The following is a 21,860-nucleotide window of genomic DNA, read 5'->3' on the forward strand; positions in this document are numbered from 1 at the left end:
CTATGTTTGACGCGTGTGGGCCTCATGACCAAGAAGACAGACTTCGCACGTCCTAATAGATGCGATCGTAAAATCATCACTGTAGACCAACCGGTGCTGAAGTTGTTTCTTTTGATGTTCTTCCGCCTGGGACCACGTGAATGGTTCGCTTTTATTGCATGCCGCATATAGAGGTGAGCGAGTTTAGTTTTACGCCGCTTTGAACAGTCTTCAGTTATATCACAGTGTCCCGCCTTGATGTGGGAGGAGAGCCTGAGGTGATGCGGGTCTCAGACATTCGTCCGGGTGAAACCCAGAAACATGATGATAAAAAGAGGTGCCAAAGATTTGTTGCGAGTTAGTTTTGCTGCAGCCTCAGCCATTGTGTTACCGATGATTCCAATATGGCTTAATGACCAACACAAGACGATGTGGTAGTGCTCAGAAGACAGAGCATTACAATGTACGATCTATAAATGTCCAGTATATAAGGATTATGTACAGAAACACTTCAGCCTGAAGGCATCAATGGGTATTAAGTAAGACCAGTGATCCGTGAAGATACGGGTTAGTGAGTGAGTGAGTGAGTGAGTAAGTATGGTTTTACGCCGCTTTCAGCAATATTCCAGCAATATCACGGCGGGGGACACCAGAAATGGGCTTCACACGTTGTACCCATGTCGGGAATAGAACACGGGTTTTCGGGGTGACGAGCGAGCGCTTAAACCACTAGGCTACCCGACCGCCCCTAAAACCGGGTTAGAATAGATTTGTAGCAACTCATGATTGCCGACCAACGGGATCGGGTGGTCAGGCTCGCTGACTTGGTTGATGCATGTCAACGTATCCCAATTGCGTAGATCGATGTCTGTCACAGGACCGCCGTCATATAACTGGTATATAGGGCGGCGTGAAACAACAAACAAACAAGAACAAGATAACTCCTCATGTAGTTGTATATCGGCCGTACACCGATCACCCTTCTGCTGTGACAAAACCACTATTTTTTACGTTACGTAGAACATTGTCCTTTCTCTGCATGTACGGGGCCGCCTCCGTGGTCTAGTGGTAGAGCGTCTGCCCGGAGAACGGAAGGTCAGGGGTTCGATCCCAGACCGCGTGATACCAAAAAACGTTAAAAGATGGAGCTTGTTGTTATCCCGCCTGGTGCTCGGCATTAAGGGGCTATAACAAGGACTGGTCGGCTCGGAGTCTGTATACTGTGTCCGAGTAGGGTGTTCACGTCCTGGCTAGTACAAGCACCCAAAGTAGAAAACGTGTAAGTCCTGCTTAACTTCGAGCTGTTGAACACGTTGAACAAAAATAATGTTCACCCTTTTATTGACTCGAGGGGCGGTGGGGTAGCCCGGGTTCAATTCCCCACATGGGCACAATGTGTGAAGACCATTTCTGGTGTCCCCCGCCGTGATATTGCTGGAATATTCCTAAAACCACACTCACTCACTCCCAATCTTTGAGTGAGTGAGTGACTTGGGTTTGACGCCGCTTTTGAACAAAATTCCAGTTATATCACGGCGTGTCAGCTCAATGTTGAGGAAAGCCCGAAGTGATTCAGGTGTAAGCCGTTTCCTACTTCGGTAAAAGCCCACGAGCACGGGACGGGTAGTGACAAAATTAGAAACATAATCGGGCAGAACCCCGGTTCAATCCCACGTTAATAGGTTCCTGGCGTACCCAAGGGACGTAACTCTGCATAGCAAATTGCGGAGCCTTAGACAGCTGGTCCGCTGGGCCCCCATGTATGTGTGAACATTTGACGTGATGCTTCAGGACATGCCGATGTAACTCGGATCATGTTGCCATGATACATCTCAAATATTGCCGACTACACTTATTTATGCAGTCATTACGTAAAACTACATCATGACTAAAAGTATGTTTAATGCGGCGGTTGATGATGGTTGCAGTATGATCATCCAGTTAAAACCGGTGGAGAACTGATGGTCAGGTTGAGAAGGCCAGGACCTGAAAATAAACACAAACTGTATCACTCGTGCTGGTTTGTTTGTTTATTTGTTGTTCAACGCCGCACTCAGCAATATTCCAGCTATATGACGACGGTCTGTAAATAACCGGGTCTGGACCTGGCAATCCAGTGATTGACACCATGAACATCGTTCCACGCAATGGGGATACGATGACATGCATCAACCAAGTCAGCGAGCCTGACCACCCGATCCCGTTAGTCGCATCTTACGACAAGCATAGTCGCTTTTTTTGCGGTACGAGTGGGTATCTGAAGACCTATTCTAACCCGGATCTTCAGGGGTCGCTTGGTGATATGACGTATTCGTACGCTGGGATTGTCATGACGTATTCTAAAAATGTGGTGATATGACGTATTGTAACTCTGGAGTGGCGGAATGACGTAGTTGTATGTTTACAACGGGTTTGTATCATGACGTATTCATAAACTGACGAGGTGTCATTCTTCAAGTGGATTGGCTTCATGACGTAGTTTAACAGTGATGTGGCAGCGTGACGTATTCGACCACAGTGGAGGTGCAATGACGTACACCTATACACAGCTGGTTTTATGACGTACCTTCTACTGGGATTGTGGTATACGTTAGTTTTACGGTGATGTGGCAGCGTGACGTATTCGACCACAGTGGAGGTGCATTACGTACACCTATACACAGCTGGCACGTGACGTACTCTCGCACACAGTGTACCCTTACCGTACCATCTGTAAAAGTAGGTCAACTTACAGTCATCGATGGTGACTCTACTGTTGAGGATTCGGATGGCATCAAAGTAGTAGTATGATGATCTGCAACTGATGAGGGAGTTCAGACACTTCAGGTACGTCTCCCCGGCGCTAGGGAAAAAAAGGGGTGACGTGAAATGGGGTTTAACTTATATAGCGACGTGCATGCATAGCGTGTGTGTGCGTGCTTGTCGAGTCAGGACTAGCCCCGGTTTAATTGTGCTATGTCACAATTTAACATGAATAACCCACTCAGACACAGCATGACTCCAAGCCGACCAGTCCTTGTTTTTCCCCTGAACGTCAGGCTGGGTAACAATAAGCAACATCTTTTAACGTCTCTTGGCATGACGCGGCTAGGTGTCGAACCAACCGACGAACCTTCTGCTCTCTGGGCAGAATGAGTTTAGGTGTTGGCCAGTGAGTGAATGAGTGAGTATGGTTTTTATCGCCGCTTTTAGCAATATTCCAGCAATATCACGACGGGGGACACCAGAAATGGGCTTCACACATTGTACCCATGTCGGGAATCGAACCCGGGTCTTCGGCGTGACGAGCGAACGTTTTAATCACTAGGCTACCCGACCGCCCCTGTTGGCCAGGAGTTGCAACACGCACTGAAAAGGGAGGCAGACATTGATTGTTTGTCAATGAGTAATGTATGTGTCACGTGCCATCTCCATCTTGAGGTGAGGTGAAATGGGGTTTAACGTCGCGTCAAAGATTATTGCACTTATATAGCGACGTGCATGCACGTGTGTGTGTATCTGCTTGTACTAGTCCGGACTGATGCCGATTTATAGTGCTAGCTCACTAAGATACCATGCCACAGTTTAACATGAATACCCCAGTCAGACACAGTACACTGACTCCGAGCCGACCAGTCCTCTTTTAAGGCCCTTAATGCCGAGCGTCAGACAGGGTAACAACAAGTACCATCTTTTAACGTCTTTTGGTATGATGCGCCGGGGATCGAACCCCGGACCTTCCGCTCTCCAGGCGTTGATGTTAATGGATAATCATAGCTTTAAATGAGTGAAGAAAACTTGTTTGTTATGATAATCATAAGCAAATTGCCTTCAAGCACATGAAACAGTTTCACTTGAGCCCCATGATTTGAGCCTGGTCGAACGGTAATTCAGTGTTTGCATTTACTTGCGATCAGTTGCTGTACTGTCGATGTTATTGTGCCTATAAATAATCTGAGTTTGAACCAGGGAATCCAGTGAGCATCAGCCAAGTCACCGGGGATAGAATAGGTCTTCAGCAACCAATGCTTGGCGCAAAAGGCGACTATGCTTGTCGTAAGAGGAGACTAACGGGGTCCGTTGGTCAGGCTCGATGACTTGGTTAATGCATGTTATCCATTGCGTGGATCGATGCTCATGATGTCAATCACTGTATTGTCTGTTCCAGGTTCGATTATTTATATAATTACGCACCGCCGTCATATTGCTAGAATATTGCTGAGTTAAACAACAAACTAACAAACCGCGTCTGACAATCGCCTCCTTCGAAAGCAATTTTAGTGGTGGCTGCAGACATCTGGTCCCTACCTCGTCGATACTTCAAGGTTGTAACAAACTACACGTTCCTCCATCTTCCGCTGTGAGTGGGGTGATTGTTGTTTAACGCCGCATCAGCAATGTTACAGATATTCACGGCCACTATGACCTGTAATGATCGCTGTTTCCAACTAACCGATGAAGCCACGGCGCGGTTCTAGCGAGACGGAAACAAACGAATGATGGCCATTTCCTTTAGACTTTGCTTAAATATCAGGGACGTGCGTGCGTGTGTGTGCGTGTGTGTGTGCGTGTGTGTACGTGTGTGTGTGTACGTGTGTGTGTGTGCGTGTGCGTGTATACGTGTGCGTGTACGTGTGTGTGTACGTGTGCGTGTACGTGTGTGTGTACGTGTGCGTGTGTGTGTATGTGTGTACGTGTGTGTGCGTGTATACGTGTGCGTGTACGTGTACGTGTGCGTGTGTATGTGTGTGTGCGTGCGTGTATACGTGTGCGTGTTCGTGTGTGTGTACGCCTGCGTGTGCGTGTACGTGTGCGTGTACGTGTGTGTGTACGTGTGCGTGTGTATGTACGTGTGCGTGTGTGTGTACGTGTGTGTGTACGTGTGTGCGTGCGTGTTTACTTGTACGTGTGCGTATGCGTGTGCGTGATTGGTTGGTTGAATTTGTGGGTATTGGGTAGGTATTGGGTTGGAGGATGAGTGAGGGAATCATAAAACATACTCGTGTTAATTATATTAACACCATAATCACATCACAATACAATAACAGGCACAGCGTCACAAACAAAACCTTTAAACTTGTAATAAACACTGTATCATACTATATATCAGACTATATACTAACAATACACATTTTTAATAACAATGGGCCGCAAATCACCAGCAACCAATGTAAAGCCACTTTATGGTGCCCCATCTTCTCGACTTTGCTTAAATATCAGGGACGTGCGTGCGTGTGTGTGCGTGTGTGTGTGCGTGTGTGTACGTGTGTGTGTGTACGTGTGTGTGTGTGCGTGTGCGTGTATACGTGTGCGTGTACGTGTGTGTGTACGTGTGCGTGTACGTGTGTGTGTACGTGTGCGTGTGTGTGTATGTGTGTACGTGTGTGTGCGTGTATACGTGTGCGTGTACGTGTACGTGTGCGTGTGTATGTGTGTGTGCGTGCGTGTATACGTGTGCGTGTTCGTGTGTGTGTACGCCTGCGTGTGCGTGTACGTGTGCGTGTACGTGTGTGTGTACGTGTGCGTGTGTATGTACGTGTGCGTGTGTGTGTACGTGTGTGTGTACGTGTGTGCGTGCGTGTTTACTTGTACGTGTGCGTATGCGTGTGCGTGATTGGTTGGTTGAATTTGTGGGTATTGGGTAGGTATTGGGTTGGAGGATGAGTGAGGGAATCATAAAACATACTCGTGTTAATTATATTAACACCATAATCACATCACAATACAATAACAGGCACAGCGTCACAAACAAAACCTTTAAACTTGTAATAAACACTGTATCATACTATATATCAGACTATATACTAACAATACACATTTTTAATAACAATGGGCCGCAAATCACCAGCAACCAATGTAAAGCCACTTTATGGTGCCCCATCTTCTCGAGGCAAGAGTGTCCACGAGTCTGAAGAAACTGGGTTTGGATATCGGCGAGTGGAGACCCTTGCCTCGGGAGGACGATGGTATCTTTGCTACATCCACGATTTATCCACGTCAATACTAGTATACATCAGATAGTTATTGTATACCTCTAATGATATTGCCTACGTGCAATGTATTGATGCTGTAGGAGATACTCACGCACACAACTTGGCCATGCTCTTTCCCGCATAAAAGAAACCGTGTGTTGCGTGCATGGTGCAGTCGGAGACGTCGTTCTCCCAGCAGGTTTGACCTTCACAGATCGTAGCTGCAGCTACAGTTGAGAATATAAAATAGATTAAACAAATTAATTGGTTTTCAAATTAACCTAACCGATGACCGATGTACGAATCGAAGGAAGTGAGGTTGAATGGGGTTTAACGTCATGTTTGAGGTTAATGCACTTATATAGCGTGGGCGTGCGCGCGTGTGTGCCTGCTTGTTCTAGTCCGGACTGATGCCGGATTTTAAGTGCTAGTCCATCGGATACAGGCAGGGTAACAACAAGTACCATATTTTAAGTTTTTTTTATGTATGATACGGCTTGGGATCGAACCTCGGCCTTCCTCTCTCCCTGCAGACGCTATAGCCACTAGACCACGGAGGCGGCCCCGAATCGAAGGAAGTATTCCAGCAATAGCTTTTATCATCTGAGTGTGCGACCAATTTAAAAAGTTCATGCGTGTTTCATATACGGCTGACATGTGTTTCAGAATGGCTGTGTGAATCTTACACCTTAGTACGGCGGTCGTGTCTTGGTGAGCAGCACCAGTGGTTGACTCCATGAAAACCGATGGTTGACAACTTGAGCACAGTGGTTGACAACAGCAGCACAGTGGATGACAACAGGCGCACAGTGGTTGACAACAGGCGCACAGTGGTCGACAACAGGCGCACAGTGGTACACAACAGCAGCACACGTGGTTGACTCTAGGAACACACGTGGTTGACAACTTGAGCACAGTGGTTGACAACAGCAGCACAGTGGTCGACAACAGCAGCACAGTGGCTGACAACAGCCGCACAGTGGTTGACAACAGGCGCACAGTGATCGACAACAGGCGCACAGTGGTTGACAACAGGCGCACAGTGGATGACAACAGGCGCAGTGGTCGACAACAGGAGCACAGTGGTACACAAAAGGAGAACAGTGGTCGACAATAGGCGCACAGTGGTTGACAACAGGCGCACAGTGGTTGACAACAGGAACACAGTGGTACACAAAAGGCGCACAGTGGTCGACAATAGGCGCACAGTGGATGACAACAGGCGCACAGTGATCGACAACAGGCGCACAGTGGATGACAACAGGCGCACAGTGATCGACAACAGGCGCACAGTGGATGACAACAGGCGCACGGTGATCGACAACAGGAGCACAGTGGTACACAAAAGGCGCACAGTGGTACACAACAGGAGCACAGTGGTACACAAAAGGCGCACAGTGGTCGACAACAGCAGCACAGTGGTCGACAACAGCAGCACAGTGGTTAACAACAGGGGCACAGTGGTTGACAACAGGCGCACAGTGGTTGACAACAGGCGCATAGTGGTTGACAACAGGCGCACAATGGTACACAACAGGAACACAGTGGTACACAACAGTGACACAGTGGTACACAACAGGAGCACAGTGGTTGACAACAGGCGCACAGTGATCGACAACAGGTGCACAGTGGTACACAACAGGAGCACAGTGGTACACAAAAGGCGCACAGTGGTTGACAACAGCAGCACAGTGGTACACAAAAGGCGCACAGTGGTACACAACAGGAGCACAGTGGTCGACAACAGGAACACCGTGGCTGACAACAGGAACACAGTAGTACAAAACAGGAGCAACGGTCCACGTGGTCGGGGCACCATGACACACAATCAGCCCGCTGACCACCCGATCCTCATAAGGTGGTTCTTATGACAAGCACTGGGTATACTGACCTATTCTACCCCGTGTGGGTGAGTGTGGTTTTACGCCGCTTTTAGCAATATTCCGGCAATTTCACGGCGGGGGACACAAGAAATGGGCTTCACACACTGTTCTCATGTCAGGAATCAACCAGGGTCTTCGGCGTGAGGAGCGAACGCTTTAACCACTAGGCTTCCCGACCGCCCCTATTCTACCCAGAGAGTTAGCGAGTAATTGAAAGGTTTTACACCACATCGGCATTTTCTTAGCCCTGGGGCAAAGTATCTCAAGAGTAAGACAAGAAGATGGAACCCGCGCCACTCCAATATTCAATCAGTATTGAATCGGGGAATTCCAATATGGGCTTTACAAGGACCCATGTTGGGAATCGAACCCGGTTCGTCAGCGTTTAGTCTTACCTAGAGTCACTGTAACTATTAAGAGGTTCATTCTGGTCCGACACGTTCACCAGTCACTGTAGAGAGACTACATTGGGAAACGACAGTTGGTGACAGTCAGATACCAGATCGCACGTTGTTTGGCCTGAAGCTACAGTGCATTAACTGGGACACTTTGATGAGACGATAACATGTAACTTGACTTCCCTCTGGACTTTTGTTAAACAATTTCAATCATACTATTCATCTATTCCTATGATTTACATTGATTTTATTTATATGATGTAACTATATGCATTTTATTGCCACAAATGATGTCATTACCACTTGAACCATAACTATCGACCATGAAATATCAATTTAATTAGTTTTCCAAATGTCACGGTTAAAGATCTTTCCTCAAAACTTAATTTAAACAGAACCGACTTCGAAATACGTCAGACCCCTGGAATATGTTTGCCTATCAATTGGGAAAATGATTCATTTTATCTCTGTCAATATTTTGAGTGAGTGAGTGAGTTATGTTTATCTCCGCTTCTAACAGTGTTCCAGTTATATCACGGCGTGTCAACTTAATGTGGAAGGAAAGCCCAAAGTGACGCAGGTATCAGACGTTTAAAACGGTGAAACCCACGAGCACGGGTATGGTGCTGACAAACCTCGAAACATAATTGGGGCGAACCGGGATTCGAACCCACAATCATAGGTTCCTGGCGTCCAAGGGACGCAACTCTGCACAGCGAATCGTGGCGCCTTAGACGACTGGGCCACCCGTGGCCCCCATTTTATATTTAAAGAACACATGTTCAATATTGGCTGAAATAAACAAAAGCAAGGTATACGATTCAAATAAATGCATTTGCTGATTTTATTCACAATGTTGTATGACTTAGCATTTCATAAAATATAAATACATAAAATTAAAATATTTTGAATTAATGCTCGGCACACTGAACAGATGCACATTGTTATGTTTTCAACTACGAATGGAGCCACAGCTGAGACTGAGTGTAGGGCCACGTTGACGCTTGGTAATCCCAATGGTGAATGCCCTCATATTTGCTGCCATACTGGTGCACACGTTTTCGCTTCACTACTCATTTGGCTATCTTTCTGTTCACCAACCCACTTGTCCACTAGCTGAAGTGATCACACCACCTGACTCAACACAAACGTTTTGACACTTATCAGTTGTTGATGTTGCAGGGATGTTGTGGCGTCGATGAATGTTCATTCTATGTCAAAGAAATAATTTGCCACCTACGAACAACTCAACTTCGTCCTTGGAATCTCATTCAGTGAGTGTTTATCCCCGTCATTAAGTGTGAATTGGTTATTGTACAGCAGTCGATAGAGATGGTCCGCTGCCATTATCAAGGTCACGCCCCAGCCACTCAGAAGTACAAGGCACATTTTAACAAGTCAAGGCTGTAACACTTGGTTAAAACATCGGAAAGTGTGGAAAAGTATATGCACCGTATTTAGCATCCATGAACGTTTTGGATTAATCTATTGACTTGCCCTGTCCGCAGTATTACGTGCTGGTATCCAGGATAATAGGACCGATGGAGTCCAATAACGACACACGAGGGTTGCGTAAAGAGCGACCTTTAATGCTGGTCTATCAAAGGAAGGGCAGAACCCATTACGTAATACACACAGTCAAGGGAGGCAATTCACGTAACACACATCATAGATGAATGTAAAAGCTTGCGTTTTTGAGCATTGTGATTTAATTTTTAAAAATAATATTTAGAATAACTGCGGTGATATTGATGGAGAGAAATACGGACCTAGTTCCTTCAGACATCCCATATTGTTCCCCTGAGTACTTCAGGGACACTCTTTGCTATCTGTATGGTTGTAGTATTGCTTGCTCCAGTCTTGCAGTCTATCTGTGTGAGCTGCTCTCCCCACACGAAGGGGGTCGAGTAGGTAATTGAGTGGGTAATTAAGTGTATCAACATGTTTCAAAGCCAAATACAACAGTTTTAGTTTTGATGAGATCGTTTTCTAGGTATTTTGAGGATGATGTACCAACACAACATACTCAATATAGCGTAGGTATATGCTTTACTTCTGTGTACGATGGGATTAATTCAGACACACCTTTTTTAGTTATATACAGAACAGCTGATATTATGCTGTCTGAGTAAGAGAGTCTGGCAGTTGAGGGCTCTGATTCCAGGAACTGTGCTCCTTTGCCCAACACACTACTTTGACCCTGACTTCACCTAGACGGATGGTACAATGGGCCGGTTCTATCAATCGGGCTTATGCCAAGCCCTATGCATACAATTGTGTATGCACACGCATCATTCATTAAAATATATTCTTCTTTGGTCTTGGCCATATATAACATGTTTGAGTTAAACAAAATAATTATGTAATAAATGCCTGGAATATATTGCCAGAAGGCTGTGGCTCATGGGCCAATCTGGTGATGTTGACTTCCATTTTGTTTATTTCGGCTGAGCCAGTCTGGCATTTAATTTGGTATACAAATATTGCTATTTCTGTCATATTTGCTTGAGCGTTACACCCGGTGAATGTCCGGTGCCATGTCACACTGACCTTGCTGACACTCAATGGTTGGTGTGGAACAGGGATGTCGAATTAATATATTTCGCCATGTCACCACAACACTCTGGTTCAACTCAAACGATAAAAAGAGACGTCTTGAAAATGACAGTTCAAAGGAAAATGTACCTACAAAATCATAAAGTGTATACTCATGGTCTTGGTTCCTGGTGATTGAGTCTTCCGATCATGAACCAATTAAACTAAAATCCATTTCCTGTATCTAAAGCTGCATCTCGAATTTATTGTGGAAGCGAAAACCTTACTCGTCTTCGGACTTGCGTTCTCCTTGTGAAGAGTGACCAGAGACAACAATCTTTAAATCTTTTAGCTGTGACTAACTTTGCCAATGTTGAGGTTGTCCGCGCACAGGACAATTAACTCATGTCGGGGCATTGTTCGAGACCGAGCTCGTTGCCTATCCGACATGTCTGAACAGGAGATTCAAGCTGAGCTAGTGGACCAAGGTGTAACATCTGTCAAACGTTTCACCGAAAAAGGGGTATTATCCACAACACCAATACTTATGTCTAAACTTTTGTCAGTCTCATAGTCCATGAAGGTTGGTTATTTCAAGGAGGTGTATGTCCGCCAATGCACTCCGATGTTACACATGTCAGAAATTTGGACACGGTTCTGAATCATGTCATAGCTTCGTGGTGTGTCATAGCTTCGTGGTGTGACATAGCTTCGTGGTGTGTCATAGCTTCGTGGTGTGTCATAGCTTCGTGGTGTGTCATAGCTTCATGGTGTGTCATCGTTATGGTGAGAACCGTGAACATTCACATTGGCAAAAATATATCACATGTGTAAACTGTGACGCCAGTCATGTTGCCTCCTTTAAGTCTTGCCCTGAGTGACAAAGGCAGTCAGAAATTGTAAAACTAGTACCAAAATAACATTTCATTCTCAGATGCAAAGAAACTCAACTCTCACCGTCTCTGCTGCGGTCAGTCGACCTATCTCAACCGCATCTATCACGTGCCGGACCTACTTAATATGAATACATTCAGATCAGCCTATTACAACAAGTTCAATCATTATGACCACATCAGCACATTCAGAAACCTTTGAGAATACAGACAACAGACAATTAAAAACTTGGACACCCTCTCCTTAGGAAATACCTGTACATAACTTGTTTGGTCCTTTGGACATGGAGGTTACTCCATCATCACAGGACAGAGGATGGGTGTTTCTTCATCACGTTCACGCGGTAGGTCTCCAGTTGAGCCGCCATGACTCAATCGGCGAATATGACCCAATGAAATTACAGAAGACTTCGAATGAATTTTAATCCGATACAATTATTAGTTTACGATTTTAAACCGTCAGCTACATGTATATGTGTCTCAAACATACAGATAAATTTGACCTGAGGCAGTAAAACTTTCTTTATTCATTTTTCACCCGGGTAATAAAGGGTTACTGTATTAGTCAGGCAGGACGTCATTCATAGTGGTGTTTATCTAAATACTTATCCTCAAGCTGTTCCTATCTGAATATGCGTGTTTGCCTTTGCCATCCCATGAAGTCGAACTCAGTGACATGTACATCCTTATAAAATCATGTACATTACCACAGCTTGAGTAATACCGCATTTTAGGAACATTTTTTTATGGCTGGAGTTGTCTTCATCTACCAGCAGCTGTAAAAGGCATATCTCTAACAAAGTCACTTGCCCATGCCTAAGGAGACACCACATGTAGCATGCCTTTTCGTGAGGGGCAGGACCGAATCCCCAAAGACTCTCAGGAGTCAGGATTCCCAAACATGGTCATCCATCCAACTACACTCCGCCACCAGCGTTGCTTAACTTCGCCGGAGTTGTTACCTATGTGATGCGAACAGGGCAACGTACCACCACAATTATGGCATTGTTATCGAAGACTTTTACGAAGTGATGAGATACCAAACCAAGGATATACTGAGTGGTTACACATTGTAAAACATTCTGAGCCATGTAGCATAATTTGGATACTATATTTCATCTATATCTGGAACTGTATTCAAGATGGTGCAAGCGGCATGTGACTTATACGTACCTATATACAATATTGTACAATTTCACAGAGTCTTAACTTAATAAGTAAAGCGGGGACAAGTTTCTAAGGCGCCGTCATTCGCTACGCAGAGTAGCGTCCCTTGGGTACGCTCACAATATCAATCATTGGATTAACTGGTCCAGATTCGAATATTAACATGCCGCTGTCAAATAGCTGGAATACCGCTGGGTGCGTCGATAAACTACAAAGAAACACAAAATATGGAAGGAAAGCCCAAAGGAGATGCATGCAAGGCGTTTACGAATTTGGCGAAAACAACGGCACGATAACGGTCTGATAAACCAAGAATCGAAGCTGCGGTCATCGACACGCTTGTCGAGGACACTGTGGCACCTTAGACTTGGTAAAGTGTACCTCCCGAAAGAAAGAATTTGACATATACTTCAAGACGATAGAACACGATGAACTCCTGCATTTTTAATGTGAGTGAGTGTGGTTTTACGCCGCTTTTAGCAATATTCCAGCAATATTAAGGCGGGGGACACGAGAAATGGGCTTCACACATTGTACCCAGGTCGGAGATCGAACCAGGGTCTTCGGCGTGACGAGCGAGCGCTTTAACCACTAGGCTACCCAACCGCTCCATGTATAATACATGACGAAACACATGCTTATTATGACATCGAGTTGAAACAAAGACGGAAATATTAACTCATTGTTAACAGCACAACTAACAATATCAGACTGGCGTAAGACCATCGTGTTGTAGTAGCTGAACACGTGCACGGAGACACTGTTGTTACTGTCTCTGTTGTGTTGACAGGGACCTCCTCCTCAAGCAAAGCTGGGCCTGTGGAGAGTTGAAAAAGACATATCAATAAATACGTCCACCCAAACCATTATCAGTGAGCGAGTTGGGTTTAACGCCGCTTTTAACATTATTCCAGTTATATCACGGCGTGTCAGTTTAATGTGGGAGGAAAGCCCGAAGTGATGCAGGTCTCAGACGTTTACCACTTCGTTGAAACCCACGAGCACGGATATGGTGTTGACAAACCTAGAAACATAATCGGGGAGAACCGGGATTCAAACCCACAAGGTTCCATAGGTTTTTGGCGTGCCCAAGGGACGCAGCTCTGCACAGCGAATCGCGGCGCCTTAGACGACTGGGCCACCCGTGCCCCCGTAAACCTTTATCAAACCCATTGGACATTGAAGCTTCATACTTTATTGGGAGGACTGGCAAAATTAGCAAGCGCCAAATAGGATGCACAACATCGAGTCAAGGGCGTCATTGCTGGACCGTGATGAGAAATGGTAAGGAGTTATCAGAACATTGTCAATATTGAGAATACATATGTTCAAATAGTGCCGTGGCAAGATGGCCAAAGCATCACATGTTTAGTACATACAAATTCATACGCATCAACACAAGCCTTGGCGCAGGCAAATTCGCAACCCAAGAAATTGTATTCATGTTCTTCAATCGCCACCTAATGTGCCTGCTTACTCAAATTGTACGATGCACGTACAACTCTAGCAGTTGAAGACCATCTTCATCACATCACCACCACACCTCAGTTTTACACAATAACTAATTACATAGACATGTACCGTGAAGCACAGTGTTTGATATAACAACTTTCTTTCGTGGTAACGGATTTAAGAAAAACTATTCTAATTTTTTTTTTTAATGTAATTGGTCCTCTCAAATATGGCAGATGTGACATTCAAGTTTATATCATTCTCATTGGTATCAAGAAGCTGTATTGAGCATTTGATGCTGGTGTTTGATAGCATACCTAACCACCTCTCGATAATGTTACTCAACAGCACTGAGAAAGTTTACGCTCTGCATCACGTACAGTCATCGATGGTGACTTTCGTGTTGAGATGGCGGATCCCGGAAAAGAAATGCTGATTCTTCCTGCAGGATAACGGGTAGGCGTCCACACACCGAATAAACGTCACTGCTGCACTGGAACAAAATGTATATATCATCTTGTGGTAAACCGTTTATCCTTAGTTTGAATTCTGGGATGGAAAAAGTCGTTTGCAATCTCTGCTTGCCATGAGAGCTGCCTCGTGAGAGGGTGATTGCAATGTGTGACCTGGCTGATTGTGTGTCATCGTTCACCAACGGAGCGGTTCATTGCTCACGTTGTCAACCACTGGTTTGTTAGTGTTATTGTCCTGATGTTACATCAACATGATGCATGTATCATGTGGAAATTTCATAAACTGTATTACCAGTTCGTGACACTTCTGTCGCCTGGGCTTCTATGCACTTCTTTACATACCCCCTCACGACCGTTGCGAGGTGAGTTAGTATAACTTAACGACAGTCAGCAATATTTATATAACTATATATAACGGCTTTATATATATAAAAAAAACTAAATGTCTTTACAGAAATTTCATTTCTCTAGACGTGCCTCTGTAATTTCGTTCTTATTTCCAATTGGTTAATAAAAGCGACAAAACCCTTTCCATATTCATAAAATATCTCTGCCAAAAGCAGAGTCGATTGTACGTTATCAAAGACAGTTTGAAATGAACGATGGCTTAGAGATAATCTTGGTTAGGCCAGTGATCGATATCATGATCCACTATTTCAGTCATTTTACAAGTTGACGGAAAAATCTGTCTCGCCTCGCCCCTCATAATTTATTCCCCCTGCAGGGTTTTATTGAACGACAAATAACCCCGACTCGTCGGTAATTTCTCAAACAAAATGTCCCGCGGCATAATGTTATAATTAGTCCTCTGAAACACTGATATAGAATAAACGTCTTCAAATGTTTTACACACTGCGGAACCTAAAGGTCATGAAAGGCAATGTTGATAAAGACTGTTTTACCCATCTTATAAAAATATGTTCATTAAATGTGGTACCAGTGACATCATATTCATTGAACAGTGCACATGTTGTGTAAATACGTGCGCCTTCCGTGTGCACTCACTTACTCACAAAGTCTTGAAGCGTTACTGCCAGCATAGAAGTAGTTCATTGTCAGGTTGTCGTTGCAGTCGGCGATGTCGTTGATGTTGTCACAGGCATGCCCCATCCATCCATCTCCCAAACATGTAGCTAGTAGAACGATCATGGACGATTATAAACGATCATAAACTATCCTACGTTCATTTAGCCGGCATCAAATGTTATCGACTACTTCAGCACGCGTGGTTGTCATTTGAGACGGTGTGGAATGAGTGAGTGAACATTGTGTTACGCCCAAAGATTATTCGTCACACGTAGCATATTGCAACTGGTCATGTCTTCGGGTCCATATTCCATTAGACATATTGTTCTAAATAATTAAGAGATAAACACATTGTGTTTTCAACGTAGAGGTTTCGAAGCGCAATTTGATACCTGTACATTTTAAAAATTTGAAATCTCACGCTGTCACAGTCGGTTTCAATGAGTGAGTGAGTGAGTGAGTATGGTTTTACGCCGCTTTTAGCAATATTCCAGCAATATCACAGCGGGGGACACCAGAAATGGGACGAGCGAACGCTTTAACCGCTAGGCTACCCTACCGCCCGATTTCAGATGAAATGCACAGGTATCAAATGTACATTCGAAACCTCAACACTGAAAACACACCAGGTTTATCTCCATTCTACCTTGACACAATGACGACACAAACGCGGAGTCTTAGGTTATCGCGGAAATGATTAGTGCCATGGCATCGGTTGAGTCTTTTACATTCAGTAGGTTGCAATGACGAATTCGGGATCAGTGGAGATATAATGTTTAATCTGCATATATGCTTGCGTTGTATACCCAAAACAATACTTTCATCACAATATTTGAACCGCTTCAAGACACAATAAAACAGCACCCTGTCAGAATTGTTCAAACTGACATTCCTTGAGAAAATGAAGCGACATTTGTAAAGGTAAGATCTTATATAGTTCTTCAACATGGTCATGTAATATATCATATGAAAGCTTTTTACATTGTCTTTTCAATGATGTACATTATTCACTGACTCCTGTGGTAAATTGACCCCCAACAATGAAAAAAGGAAATATTGAAAGCTAATTTCTCTCGTGACTTCAACCCATACCCAAATTTAGATTTATATTGAAATGGACATATTTTCACTCAAAATTGTAGATATACAGCACTTTAGTTCTACAACATGGTCATGTAATATATCATTTGGAAGCTTTTTTACATTGTCTTTTTAATGATGTACCTTATTCACTGACTTCTGTGGTAATCTTATCCCCCAATAATACAACAAATGATATATCGAAAGCTAATTTCTCTAGCAACACCAACCAACCTCCAAAGTCGTATTTTAATAAAATGGACATCGTTTCACTCACAAATTGTAGATAAATTACACTTTTGTCTGAGCATTTCACTAGTTTATCGTTCGAGTGAAAAAAAACATGAGAATACTTGTAGTATTATGAAGTATTAAAGATTACATCACAGAGTCAAGGGCTGTGAAATAATGTCACCTCTAGTCACCGTCAGAGTCCATCTCTTCTGGAAAGGTAGGTAAGTTGTTTCTGTTTAGGCATGACATAGCACAACTGCATCCAAGGGAACATGTTCTTGGCGCAGCAACACCTGGATGAGGAGCATCTGCCTGTTGTGCATTTACATGTGAGCAATTCTAGACACAGTGCTGGCATTTGTTTCTGGCTCATTGGGATGGTTTCTATGACATCCTCAGTAGATGACCACCTATCGCACAACCATATTTGTTGCAACCAACAGAAAAAACTGGTGCCTTCAACATGAAAGAGAGAGACTCACTTGTCATCAAAGTGTACAATCCAGCATCGACTGCAAGTAGCATTAATACACTTACAGCTGACATGTTCCACAGAGTTGGAGACCTAGAGGAACTCCCACCACACAACCTCTACTCAGATGTCAACACATTTGCATCACGTGGTGTTCCGCACACAAAGGACATTCCACCACCAGAAGGGTATAGGTGGATGTCTACAGACGATGTCACAGAACCCATCCCAATGACCCAGGAATGAATGCCAGCACTGTGTCTAGAATTGCTCACCTGTAAATGCACAACAGGCAGATGCTCCTCATTCAGGTGTAGCTGCGCCAAGAACATCATGGGATATTCCCATTGATGCAGTTGTGCTATGTCATGCCTAAACAGAAACAATTTAACTTACCTACCTCTCCAGATGCGACGGACTCTGACGGTGACATTATTTCACATTTTATTTTTAATACTTAATAATACTACAAGTATTCTCATGTTTGTTTCTTCACTCAAATTATAAACTAGTGAAATGCTCAGACAAAAGTGCTGTATATCTACAATTTTGAGTGAAAATATGTCCATTTTAATTTAAATCTAAATTTGGGTATGGGTTGAAGTCACGAGAGAAATTAGCTTTCAATATTTCCTTTTTTCATTGTTGGGGGTCAATTTACCACAGGAGTCAGTGAATAATGTACATCATTGAAAAGACAATGTAAAAAGCTTTCATATGATATATTACATGACCATGTTGAAGAACTATATAAGATCTTGTTTTTAAAAACAGGTCAAAATGGCGGCCATCTTGAAATTCAAGATGGCCACCATAAATGCTCACAGAAAAACTTGAAACATAATTTTTCTTTTTGAGTTTACTATTTCGGTGTGTTTAGGCATTGTTGCAATTATCCCACTCATCCACTACAGCAACATCATCTACCACCATAACTCAATAAGCAATTTTCATCAAAATTGGTTTTTGGGGGGTGGGGTAACATTGTATACAATATCTCAACCCCTATGTAATATATTTTCATTTTGTTTTTTGTATAGGATAGTACAATGGTTAAGGCAGATTTTAATACCCAGTTATAGTGGTTTTATTGTCACAATTCAATGGAATTAGTGTTTTACCTACTCACAAGATTTGAAAATGAAGTAAAAAAACATGATTTTTACCAAAGTTTCCACTGAGAATTAGAATAACAGTTAAATGAAACAAAATTTTTGCCAAATTCAGATAACCGAACCTATTACCTGTAATCAAAGACTTAATTTGGATAATTTAATGACTTAATGAAAATGTTACAGCCAATTTTGTCAAAGTATGCATTTTTCCTTCAATTTATGCAATTTTGACCCCCTGAAAATTGTTGCACACACTTGCAAGCTTACTACCCAATGAAAATTGTGTACAGATACCTCCTTTATGCAACAGAAAAGGTTTAAGGTATACAGGAAAATGTGGGAACGAAAATCTAAACTAAGCCTCTTTTCTGCTGGTGGCCAACTGACTAATATCACGGCGTGTCAGTTTAGTGTGGGAGAAAATCCCGAAGTGATGTAGGTCTTTGACGTTTACCAATTTGGTGAAACCCAAGAGCGCGGGTATGGTGCTAACAAACCTAGAAACAAAATCGGAGCAAACAAGGATTCGAACCCTCAATCATAGGTTTCTGGCGTGCCCAAGGGACGCAACTCTGAACAGCGAATTGCGGTGCCTTAGACGACTGGGTCGCGGACCAGGTAGCGGATAAGTTGGAACAAGCTATTGGGAATATGAGTATTTATTATCAATATTCAGGACGCTAGTTCGAAATACCCAATAAGAAATGACAGTCTCCTACTAAAAATACAGTGTAGCAAATTGATTTAAAACACCTTAAACGACATTACTCCTGTTGAACATAATCTTTGGGAATCTGGTTCGAACTGAACTTTGAGATAAACACAACACGCGATTAAACAAACTGATATCAGCAAATAAATAAAAAAACATGTATGTTTTGTGTGACTTACCTGCAATAATAGCAGCAAGTAGAATCGATGTTACCATACCTATCATATGGTTTTAGGTGTGCTCTGTAGCCTCACTGAGAAATTATCCGTGTGAACACATTAACTTGTGTCATGCATGTGTACGTCACTGCCTGTGCACAAGGCTGATGTTATACAATACAAATAAGTACTTTGGACGAGTTTACTATGCGAAAACACGTACCGAGGACCCGATCCCTGAGGTGGCCAGATCGGACCGAGGGACCTTGTATTTGCATATTGACCTCGTCAAAAGTAATCATTCGCTTCGTTATATCGAAATTCACTTTAAAGTTTATGAATCCTTTAAACCATCCTCTGTTTTAATACAGTAACCTTAGCTGCGAATGGTGAAATGTTAGTACAAGACGCCATCTTGTTTACTAGCAGACGAGTCAATATTCATCACGGGACAGGTCAATACTGATCATGTGACGAGTTTATATTCGAGGTAAGTGTCAGTCTCATGATTTTGGGGTCAGCATTCAAATGTATTGTTTCGTCACGTGGTACGGATTAACCAATAGAGTTGCATTCTTAATGGAGGTATAACAAATCCAGACGTGGACCTATCAATGTCATCTAATCTGACCAGGGTTGGGTGAGACGCATTGTCTTAGTGTAACTGATCCACTGGTATGACGTGTCTGTGGTGTATTCACAACAAAATATGCACATGATGTCATGCACATTGTACAAGTTGTTCATCGCAAGGAACATATTTTTAAATGCATCATCTCCAAAGGATCTAACACTACGTCAAAGAGGGACACAAAGTACGTGATCTAGACTACCAGTTGTCCGACTTTGTGGAAGCCTCGGTGGCTGAGTGGGTTAGATCGCTGACTTTGTGTGCTGGCGATTAGGTGCCTCAGTCTGGCAGTGTTGGTTCGAGTCCTGGACGGGACTCACCCCAAAAAAGTACGAGAATCTGTACTTTACTAAGAAAGTGTTATCCCAAATATAACATATGTTACATCTGACCTCTTCCTAAATGGCATTGTGTATTCATAACACTACGGGGTTTTATTTAATAATTGATTTTTAAGAAGCATTTGCATGAATTAAAACATTGTGATTAAATTTATGTTTCGTAAAATGTCATTGATCAGGTAGAATAGTATGTGTAACTGAGATGGTTAGTGGCTGTGCCCTAGACAGTGGTTGATTTGGTTTAATAATATTGTCTCCCTGATTTGGTATATAAAACCACGTCATCCAAAATAGTTTTATTGCTCCCACGATTTCATTTGTAGAATTGTGTTCTTTGATATTCGGCTAAATCGGTCAAGAACGCCAGCAGCTGAAGGGATAGTTTAAATACTGCTGTTTGTACCACACAGGTAGCAGAGATACCGTAAGTCCCCATGGTCCCTTGTATGGTGATCTACCTTTAGTTGCTGGCGATCTCCAGACAGGTTTTCACATTGTACTGTCAAATAATAGTCATAACGTTTCAATGCTCTGATACCAGTATCTGTTTCAGTCTAGCTATGTATCTGTCTATCGTTGACAGGATTTTATATATTATTAGTGTATAACTATGCTTGTCACAATAAGGCTGGAATATTGCCGACGTGACTTACAATTTTACTCAATCACTATACAAACTGTACTTCTTGAAGTGGTGACCGACAAAACTCTAACAAATATCCCAGCTTCCCGTGGATATTTAATGGTTGCTCCCTTATGGTAAAATGCATGTGTACGAAGCATACAGAATTGGTTGGAATTTCACACTGAATTAGTGAGTGAATGAGTGAGTATGGTTTTACGCCGCTTTTAGCAATATTCCAGCAATATCACGGCGGGGGATACCAGAAATGGGCTTCATACATTGTACCCATGTCGGGAATCGAACCCGGGTCTTCGGCGTGACGAGCGAACGCTTTAACCACTAGGCTACCCGACCGCCCCCAACACCAAGGACACCGCTCTTAACACAAAGTACAGATATGACAAAACATTTATATTTTCGTTTTCACACATGTTGTCCGGATACAAAATTCTCTCAAGCGATATTTTGCGAGGTATTTAAAGCTTATAAGTGTTACCAAGCACGACGCCACACCGACATATATTGGCGGTTGCACTCAGCAAGCTGCAAAGTCAAAACATTACTGAGGTTTTCCATCTGTAATTCCAAGTATATATAGTGTAACGTTCACTATTTGAGTAATAATAAATAGTTACCGACATGGTACTAGGAACACAGGTAGCATAACAAAACGTCATGAAATACGTGTGTCAGTTTTAGTTTTATTCAGTACTTAAAAGGCCACAGTCCTATAGT

The 21,860-nt window shown here is 43.2% G+C and overlaps 2 protein-coding genes across 2 annotated transcripts; both read right to left on the minus strand.

Moving 5' to 3' along the window:
* Positions 1–1,864: 1,864 nt before the first annotated feature.
* On the minus strand, positions 1,865–8,292 carry LOC124137199. The gene is made up of 4 exons (XM_048384579.1): positions 8,209–8,292; positions 6,043–6,157; positions 2,712–2,821; positions 1,865–1,965 (listed from the first exon to the last, which is right to left on the minus strand). Exons 1-4 carry the CDS (start codon positions 8,237–8,239, stop codon positions 1,913–1,915), a joined length of 309 nt encoding a protein of 102 aa, XP_048240536.1. The 5' UTR covers positions 8,240–8,292; the 3' UTR covers positions 1,865–1,912.
* A 2,840-nt stretch (positions 8,293–11,132) lies between these two features.
* LOC124137198 lies at positions 11,133–19,754 on the minus strand. Its single transcript, XM_046503399.2, has 4 exons — positions 19,550–19,754; positions 15,741–15,864; positions 14,639–14,751; positions 11,133–13,623 (listed from the first exon to the last, which is right to left on the minus strand). Exons 1-4 carry the CDS (start codon positions 19,593–19,595, stop codon positions 13,481–13,483), a joined length of 426 nt encoding a protein of 141 aa, XP_046359355.2. The 5' UTR covers positions 19,596–19,754; the 3' UTR covers positions 11,133–13,480.
* Positions 19,755–21,860: the final 2,106 nt, after the last annotated feature.

The sequence above is a fragment of the Haliotis rufescens genome, unplaced genomic scaffold (genome assembly GCF_023055435.1).
Source record: "Haliotis rufescens isolate VD_foot unplaced genomic scaffold, xgHalRufe1.0.p SCAF_5, whole genome shotgun sequence".
Taxonomy (NCBI): domain Eukaryota; kingdom Metazoa; phylum Mollusca; class Gastropoda; order Lepetellida; family Haliotidae; genus Haliotis; species Haliotis rufescens.

What these genes read in the sequence shown, in the direction of transcription:
- LOC124137199 (XM_048384579.1), bottom strand. Translation starts at nt 8,239, where the DNA reads ATGAACCTCTTAATAGTTACAGTGACTCTAG. An exon ending in AATAGTTACAGTGACTCTAG is followed by an intron (nt 6,158 to 8,208) that starts GTAAGACTAAAC and finishes TCTCAACTGTAG; the next exon opens with CTGCAGCTACGATCTGTGAA. An exon ending in AGCATGGCCAAGTTGTGTGC is followed by an intron (nt 2,822 to 6,042) that starts GTGAGTATCTCC and finishes TTTTTTCCCTAG; the next exon opens with CGCCGGGGAGACGTACCTGA.
- LOC124137198 (XM_046503399.2), bottom strand. Translation starts at nt 19,595, where the DNA reads ATGATAGGTATGGTAACATCGATTCTACTTGCTGCTATTATTGCAG. An exon ending in AACGCTTCAAGACTTTGTGA is followed by an intron (nt 14,752 to 15,740) that starts GTAAGTGAGTGC and finishes ATTTTGTTCCAG; the next exon opens with TGCAGCAGTGACGTTTATTC. An exon ending in GAAAGTCACCATCGATGACT is followed by an intron (nt 13,624 to 14,638) that starts GTACGTGATGCA and finishes AACTCTCCACAG; the next exon opens with GCCCAGCTTTGCTTGAGGAG.